This window comes from Arachis hypogaea, chromosome 5 (assembly GCF_003086295.3).
Source record: "Arachis hypogaea cultivar Tifrunner chromosome 5, arahy.Tifrunner.gnm2.J5K5, whole genome shotgun sequence".
Classification (NCBI taxonomy): domain Eukaryota; kingdom Viridiplantae; phylum Streptophyta; class Magnoliopsida; order Fabales; family Fabaceae; genus Arachis; species Arachis hypogaea.
In genome coordinates, this window is record NC_092040.1 from 27,332,331 (window position 1) to 27,340,570 (window position 8,240).

General features: G+C 33.3%; 2 protein-coding genes across 5 annotated transcripts; one reads left to right on the top strand and one right to left on the bottom strand.

Moving 5' to 3' along the window:
• The first annotated feature begins 221 nt into the window (after window positions 1-221).
• LOC112801025 (uncharacterized) lies at window positions 222-6,503 on the top strand. Of its 4 annotated transcripts, none has more exons than XM_072236934.1 (8): window positions 222-1,111; window positions 1,769-1,909; window positions 2,000-2,365; window positions 2,565-2,807; window positions 2,964-3,056; window positions 3,773-3,973; window positions 4,061-4,273; window positions 6,289-6,503. In XM_072236934.1, exons 1-7 carry the CDS (start codon window positions 785-787, stop codon window positions 4,271-4,273), a joined length of 1,584 nt encoding a protein of 527 aa, XP_072093035.1. In that variant the 5' UTR covers window positions 222-784; the 3' UTR covers window positions 6,289-6,503. The 4 variants fall into 4 exon arrangements, with proteins under 4 accessions (XP_072093035.1, XP_072093036.1, XP_072093037.1 ...); XM_072236935.1 differs by lacking the exon at window positions 6,289-6,503 and adding an exon at window positions 5,176-5,639; XM_072236936.1 differs by lacking the exon at window positions 6,289-6,503 and adding an exon at window positions 5,230-5,639.
• On the bottom strand, window positions 6,008-7,938 carry LOC112801026 (uncharacterized). The gene is made up of 4 exons (XM_029298693.1): window positions 7,309-7,938; window positions 6,811-7,232; window positions 6,237-6,325; window positions 6,008-6,147 (listed from the first exon to the last, which is right to left on the bottom strand). Exons 1-4 carry the CDS (start codon window positions 7,936-7,938, stop codon window positions 6,008-6,010), a joined length of 1,281 nt encoding a protein of 426 aa, XP_029154526.1.
• Window positions 7,939-8,240: the final 302 nt, after the last annotated feature.

An 8,240-nucleotide genomic window follows, 5' to 3' on the forward strand; every position in this document is an offset into this window, starting at 1 on the left:
ATAGTTTGAATGAAAGATTCTATTTAGACCATTAAAATTCCAAAGATATTTTTTTCTTCCAAAAATTCTCCTAATAAGAAAGTGGATCTTTATGTTTGGTAAACAGTGAATACATTGGTCTTTTTACCAGGATTCATCAATATGGATAGATGATGATCAAGTGTGTATGGTCATAGTTCAAAGAAGATATTGTGGTGAGGGGTGACCTCGCTAAAAAAAATGTCATTAGTTTTTTTGGGGTCTAGTGCCATTAGTTTGATATGACATCACTTTTTTTCTCTCATGAGAAAAAAGAAAAAGGGTAATTTAGAAATTCTTTTTAAAAGAGAAAAGAAATAACAAAAGAGTAATTTGACATAATTTAAAATTGTTTACGACGAAGGACCATTAAGATCCAATATTCTAGTTGGTTCATTGAAGACAAAGGCTTCAACTTCTCTTTAAACACTTGAATCACGTTGTCTTTTACTTGTGGATTTTATTAGAATTTAGAAACCAGTTTTGTACTTAACGAACTGGCAACATCATCATCCTTTTCATGCCACGTGTCCAGATGAGTCCCACTAACACCGCATGCTATCACAATAATTCACCAAAACTTCCACACTTCCAAGTTCCAACCACTTCCGCCTCACACCACCACTCTCCCACGTCGTCGTCTCCATCCTTCACGGCGTAACGACCCAACTTCCCAAATCCCCAACCCCTGGAATGGATCAAAACCCCTAAAATCCATCAAAACCCAGTTTCTTGCGAAATTCCCAAAATATCCCCATCCAAATTCATGTCTCCCCGTACTTCTTCTTCTCCACTCCGTTTCTTCTTTCTTCTTTTGTGGATTCTAGGGTTTTCGAACTTCGGCAGCGCTCTCAAGGTTCCCTTCAGAGTCAAAGATGTGCTCCCAGTTCTCCCTCACGGGATATCGTGGCCTGTTCTTAACAATTTCCACAGTGCCGTCGATTTGCTCCCTTCTTTCGTTGGATCGGTGAGTCCCACCAACGGTTCTATTCAGTGGAAAGGTGCTTGCTTTTTTGATAATGAAGCGAAACTGGAGTTCACCACAGGTGACAGGGATGATTCTGATTTGGGGGGTGGCGTTCTCTATCTCAAGGTTTGACTTTCTCTCTCTCGATTTTTATTACTATTTTTAACTTGCTTTGATCATTATTAATCATAATTGGTAGTGATTACTGAACCTGTGAAGTGGAGTTTGTGTTAGTTAGGTTGAACTGTGTTTGATGATGAATTCATTGACGTAATTCAATTGAGAATATTGGTCGTTTTTGTGGTTCCCAACTATAAGTAGAAAAGTATAACCTTTTTCAATCAGTATATAATCATAATCATAATCATTCTGTTAAAGCAAAAACTAGGTCTTTTTTGTTCATACTTCATATTTCTGTCCTAATTTACTCACAGTGTGATCCATTTCAATAGTTGTTGACTGGTTGAGTAGTGAACCACTGAACTTTTTCTTTTTCAACTGATTCTTTTCCCCATGAAATTGTTTGTGTTATTTAACCGCTATAACCTAGATACCTTTTGCATAAATTCAGTGTATACACCCAGTTTTTCCTCTCTCTTTCTCACTTTTGGTTTACGGGATAGTTGATAGGATGGTTCTGGTATTGGAAGCTGGGAAGCTACGGATTGATAGATTAATTTGCAATATAAGCATCTATCTATCTACTGTTTTCCCCTCTTCTTCCCACTTTATATTATGGGATTGTTTTGTTCGTATATTGAAAAGATTTTTTGCCTTTCGCAGACAGCAGCTGCACACAGCTGGACCTGTATGGACCTCTATGTTTTCGCGACACCATACAGGATAACATGGGACTACTACTTCTCTGCTCGAGAACATACCTTGAAGTTTGATTCATGGGAAGAGCCTGCAGAGTTGGAATATGTATTTTCCTGGTTCCCTACTATGTTTGAAATTTCTTATACTTTTTAATCCCAAACTATAGGAAGTTAACATTTTCACTGAATTGATCAGGTAAAGCAGCATGGGGTTTCTGTGTTTCTCATGCCATCGGGGATGCTGGGGACACTGCTTTCTTTAATTGATGTTTTGCCTCTATTCTCTAACACTGCATGGGGTCAAAATGCCAACTTAGAGTTCCTAAGGAAACACATGGGAGCTACATTCGAGAAACGCGATCAGCCTTGGCGTGCAACAATTGATCCTGCAGATGTTCATTCTGGAGACTTTTTAGCTGTATCAAAGATCCGTGGTAGGTGGGGAGGTTTTGAGACCTTAGAAAAGTGGGTAACTGGTGCTTTTGCCGGTCATACTGCAGTTTGCTTGAAGGATGAAATGGGCAATTTATGGGTTGGTGAATCAGGGCATGAGAATGAAAAGGTATAGAATGTGGAGGACTTTAGATCTGTTCAACTGAATGCACTCACACAATTATATTTATACTTGATAGTATTCTGATCTTATTTGTTTTCCTAAATATGTTCATATCATCACTAGTGTCTGACCGCCAACTTTTTACCATTGATTATGTTAACACGATTGCTGATTATCTTATCTGGATGTCTGTCTCTGGCTACAGGGTGAAGAAATTATAGTGGTTATTCCATGGCTTGAATGGTGGGAATCAGCTCTCAAAGATGATTCTAACCCACAGATAGCATTGCTTCCACTTCATCCAGAGCTGCGTGCCAAATTCAACACCACTGCAGCATGGGAGTATGCTCGAAGCATGTCTGGCAAGCCATATGGTTATCATAATATGATATTTAGTTGGATTGACACAGTAGCTGACAACTATCCGCCACCTCTTGATGCTCACTTGGTATTAATCTTTTCATTGCATTTTTCAGTCTTAAGAATTATCGTAATGAAATTGAACCAGCAATTATGTGAAGTGCATGCTGATTTACCTAGAGGTGACTGTATTATATAATGTAAAAGCAGTGGAAGCTTGTTTCTGATGACTTGTTCTGTGCAGGTAATTTCTGTCATGTCTATGTGGACTAGAATGCAGCCAGCTTATGCTGCAAATATGTGGAATGAAGCACTGAATAAGCGGCTAGGGACTGAGGTATATCTTGATGCTGTTTGAAGTTTGAACCATTGGTGTGATAAAGAGTATCCATTTGCTTTGAATGTATTTTGGGAGTCAAATTGGACTCATGATTTTCATACATGAATATGTGGATGTAAGTTGTATGTGTGTGTGTCTGCAATCGCATGTTTCTTTCACTTTTACAGCTAATAAGTCACGGGCAAAACAAGTTGACATCACTTGGGATAAGGTTCTGGTTGGTTTCTGTTTTAATTTCCTATCGTAATTTTCAGTATTTCCTTTTTTTAGGAAGAAAACTAAAAACAGCCTGAAAATAGAAAAACACTGAAAGTTTTGAAACAGAAAATGAAAACAAAATGCAAACAGGCCCTTAGTTTGCCGATGACATCAAAGTATAACTGATGCTGTTCTATAATTTGATGATCATGGTGAAAAGAAGGGTTACAATATATTAATAAGAACTCTTCATACATGCCCTTCCTTTCTCATTGCATGCAAATTTGATCTATAAGGACTATCCTGCTTGAAATGCTTCACTCTGTTTCATTATTGAAGTGGAATTTGTCAGTTTAGGAATTTTGTGATATAGTTTAGTGATGTGTACAATATGCTGGCATAATTTCATTTCTTGAATGATACTGTATTGCACTGAGAATAAAATCTTTGAATAGTTCCTCATGACAAAATCCTTTTATTTATTGTTAACGCAATCTTATTGTATTTGCTTTCAGGGCTTGGATTTGCATGACATTCTACTCGAGACTGAGAAGCGTGGGATAGCATTTGATCAATTACTTACCATTCCAGAACAAGATGAATGGGTGTACAGCGATGGCAAGTCAACAACATGTGTTGCCTTTATTCTTTCGATGTATAAAGAGGCTGGGATTTTCAGCCCCTTTTCTAGCTCCATTCAAGTAACTGAATTCACTGTAAGTCATACCACCTTAGTGATTAGAGGAATCCTGGTCATCATAATTGCTTGCTGGCTTATTAGTTTCATATTGTTTTTTCTTTAGATTCGGGATGCATACATGCTTAAGATTTTCGAGGATAACCAAACACGCCTTCCAAGATGGTGCAACAATGAGAATGACAAGCTCCCATTCTGCCAGATTCTGGGTGAATATAGGATGGAATTACCTGGCTATAACACATTGGAACCGTATTCCAATATGAATGAGAATTGTCCTTCACTTCCTCCAATTTATGATAGACCCTCACAATGTTAGGTACATCTCTTCTCCATGTCATTTCTATTACTTAGATTTTCTTGTTATCCGCAATTTAAGACTATTGGTAGTTGCTATTATCGAATTGTTTATAAACTTTGAAAAAAAGGATTGTGTGTATCTTACCCCTTTTTTTTTAAACTGTAGCATTGTATATACGACTTTATTTTGGTGGGTGTGCCGTGTGGTGTGATGTAGTGTGCGTTTGGATTCACGTTGGGCAAATTGGAGTTTGAATGGAAGTGATTTTGTAGAATTGATTTTGGATAGAAGTGAGTTTGTGCCAACATAGTTTATGTTTGGCAATTTTTACTAAAATTGATTTTGATAATATAAATATTGTTTGGATAATATTAGTTAAAATCACTTCTAGATAAATAATTAATTAATTATTAAAAAATATAATATTAAATTATAATATTATTTTTTAAGTATATTTAATCTTTTTTTTATATTTTTAGTATTTTTTATATAATATTTTTTTATAATATTCTATTTTAGTATATTATAATTTTTTATTATTATAATAAAAATTAATATTTATTTATGAAATTAAAAATAACATAAAAATGGATAACTTTTTAAGTATTTTTTTATAATTAAAATTAATATTTATTTATTAAATTAAAAATAATATATAAAATATCATATTTTAGTATTCTTAATAATTTTATTTTTATTATTATTTTAGGTTCTAATTTTTTATAAGTTATATTTTTATTATTATTTATAATTAATTTTTTATTTAATTTATCATTTCTAATAAGAACAATAATACATATTATAAAAAATTAAAATAGTAAACAGTTGTCAAAAATTAGAATAATTATTTTAATATTCACAGTATTTATTTAGAAAAAATTATGGAAAAACCAATAATAACTAGCAACCTAAACGTGCAGTAAACATAGAAGCTATAATTTTTTGCTTCTAGTAAACGAGCTTTTGGGATGCAGAATCACATTGGTGTTCAAAGAAAAAAAGTTGTCAAACATCAAAGAACAACGTTCAAAGCACTCAAATGCACTTTTATCCTCTTCAACGTGTTTAACAAACACACCTGTAATCTTCAAGCAAATACTAGGACGATAATTGTGTTTCCTGAAAATCCTGATATATTTTACTATATTAATTTGGGTATTTCAAAAGTAATTTACTTTACCAAAAGTGGAAATTTAGAGGATGAAACATTCAGTTAATCGTATCATTTAAGGTGGTTCAAAACTATTTTAAGAGGTTATAAAGTTTGGTGAGAGTAAAATGTTTATGACTATTCAACTTAACTGTATCAAGCATCAACTGAAAATTATGCTTGTTATTTTTAACTCTTTACTTTTATATATTTTTGGTAGTATTATATACCGTATCTTGGTACTATCCCAAAAAAAAAAAAAAACTTCTAAATTTACTTCTCAAGTAAAACCATAGTTATTAGAACCGAACCGATAATCAATCTAGTCATATGATCGGATCACCGGGTTGTTGGTTCAATCGGTAGTTCACTAATTTACTCAGTTAACTCGGTCATAACTAAAAAAATATAAAATTATATTAATAAAATTAAAATAATGTCTTAAAACTTAAAATGCGATTCTTACTAATATTAATAATCAAATATCAAGTTTTAAACATAACTAATAATCTAAAAGGAGAGTTAATAAATTAGTCTTTAGTATAAAATATGTTCTCAATTTAAATCAACAAGAACAAGTTAAAGATAACACAATCATTAAATTAAGTCCAAGGGGTGAGCTCAAAGTTGGCATCAACATCTTCATTGGATAAATTAAGAGTTTGATCAACATTTTCCTCATTTTGATTTGCATCTATCTTCCATAGCATTGTTATTTGGTCATCTTTCAAATTTAATTGATCTACATTTGTGTATTTTGACAAATCAATATCAAGAATAATTTGTAATAGCAACTGACAATTAAAATATTCAAGCAATTGATGAATTTACCAAAATCATCCAAAGTTGGTTGAATGGACATATTTGCCAAATCATTTTGTAGAGCATCAACCTCTTCAGGAGTTAAAACGGCGGTGAATCTTCCAATATCCAATTCGAATGATCATCAAATGTATCAAGACAAATTGGATCATAAATTTGTTTTCTCATTAGATTCCTATGTTATCAAGTTATGTAATTACTAAACTAAAGATTAAATTTTAATGAACAATACTTTTTAAAATTAGATAAATAATTATAGAAGATGCTTTTGTTGTAGCCTCAAGTTATAATGAACAAAAACAAGATCATTAAGCTTTTGATGTTCTAACCGATTTCTCTTCTTTGTGTGGATGTGTTAAAAAATACTCCAATTTCATTCACAACCAGAAGAACTATAAGTTTGACTTAAAACACGAATGGCTAACTTTTGTAAATTTGGTACTCTAGTTCCATAAGATTTTCACCATTGGTCTTAAAATCAAAAGAGGCAATGCATTACAATTAGCTTTTTAAAATAAATAAACGAATAAAGAAAGATAAAACTAAATAAAATATTTACCTGGCATCACTGTGCTTAGTTCACGCAGATTGTCTTCCAAAATCATCTTCAGCATTAGAATAAATTCTCGTCTCACTTGTCAATTTAGTATTCAATTCTGAATCATCATATGAATATTTCTCAATTACATCTAGTAGGCCAAAAGTGGTTTGCTTATGTTTTTCAAATTCAGCAGCATTGAATCGAAAAGCAGGGTTTAACCCATAGCCAGCAGCATGAAGTTTTTTTTTAAGTTGTGAATCCCAACGAGTATCCAAAATTTTTAAGTAAGGCTCCACAATCTCCTTTTTTTGTTGAAACCTCTTTACCATCTCTTCTCTATCCTTATTAAAAGCTTGATAAAGAAAACCCATTACAGCTTTATCTTCATTATCCACAATACGAAGCACACGAACAAGTGGCTCAGTAAGTTTGACAATATCTGCACATATTCCAAAACTTAGAGTCTAAAATTTGATCGATAAATGTTTTAACTTTAGCTTCTTTGGAGTAGGCTGAGATTGTCCATTCTCTAGAAGTTACCATAGCTCTTAATGCATCTTTTTGAGCTAGAATACTCTGCAAAGCTATGAAATTGATAGCAAAGCAAGTTGGAGCTGGACGAAGTATTTCTCGTCCACCGGTAAACTTCCTCATCAGATACAGTGGATGACAATAATTATATATGTATTTAGTAATCTTTGAAGCATGTGAAACTGTCTCACTGACTTCATTCAACTTTCCAATATCTTGCAACATCAAATTAATACAATGTGCAGCACAAGGAGACCAATACAACTTAGGGAATTCAGCTTCCAACAATCTTCCAACAGCAACATAATTTGCAGCATTGTCTGTCACTATATGAACAACATTTTCAGGATCGACAAAGTTGACAACATCTTTAAAAAGCTTAAACAATAATTCAGCAGTCTTGGAGGCATGAGAAGCATCAACAGACTTTAGGAAGATAATTCCTTTAGGACAATAAAACAAGAAGTTAATTAAAGTGCGCCTACAACGATTAGTCCATCCATCAGTCATGATAGTACATCCAGTTTGCTTCCAAATTTCACGATACCGTTCAATCATCTTTTTCACATCTTCCATCAACTTACTCAACAAATACCCACGAACTCTACCAAAGTTTGGACCTTTATATCCTGCACCCATGTTTGTAATAGCATCAATCATTGGTTGGTAATATGCTTAATTAACTGCATTAAATGGCACAGAAACATCAACCATCCACTTTGTAACGGCAATGTCACATTTTTCCACAATTTCTTTACTTTGCAATACACTTTTTATCGTTGGTTGGGCTCCAGGTGTTGTTGAAGATGGAAAAAAAAGTCTCTATTCCAATGTGTTTTTCCCCTTTCCTAGCTACAGGTGGTGGCAACCTTGTCCTTGAATGTTGTTGTTGCTGTCGTGCTTCAAGCTCTTTCATTCTATCAAATTCTCTTTCAACCTCA

Bases quoted from the DNA above. Each gene is read 5' to 3' on its own strand.
- LOC112801025 (XM_072236934.1), top strand. From the start codon at position 785: ATGTCTCCCCGTACTTCTTCTTCTCCACTCCGTTTCTTCTTTCTTCTT. The intron at 2,808-2,963 runs GTATTAATCTTT...TGTTCTGTGCAG, and splicing joins CACCTCTTGATGCTCACTTG to GTAATTTCTGTCATGTCTAT. The intron at 3,974-4,060 runs GTAAGTCATACC...TTTTTTCTTTAG, and splicing joins TTCAAGTAACTGAATTCACT to ATTCGGGATGCATACATGCT.
- LOC112801026 (XM_029298693.1), bottom strand. From the start codon at position 7,938: ATGGGTGCAGGATATAAAGGTCCAAACTTTGGTAGAGTTCGTGGGTAT. The intron at 6,326-6,810 runs GTGAACTAAGCA...GGATATTGGAAG, and splicing joins GATTTTGGAAGACAATCTGC to ATTCACCGCCGTTTTAACTC. The intron at 6,148-6,236 runs GTAAATTCATCA...ACACAAATGTAG, and splicing joins ACCAACTTTGGATGATTTTG to ATCAATTAAATTTGAAAGAT.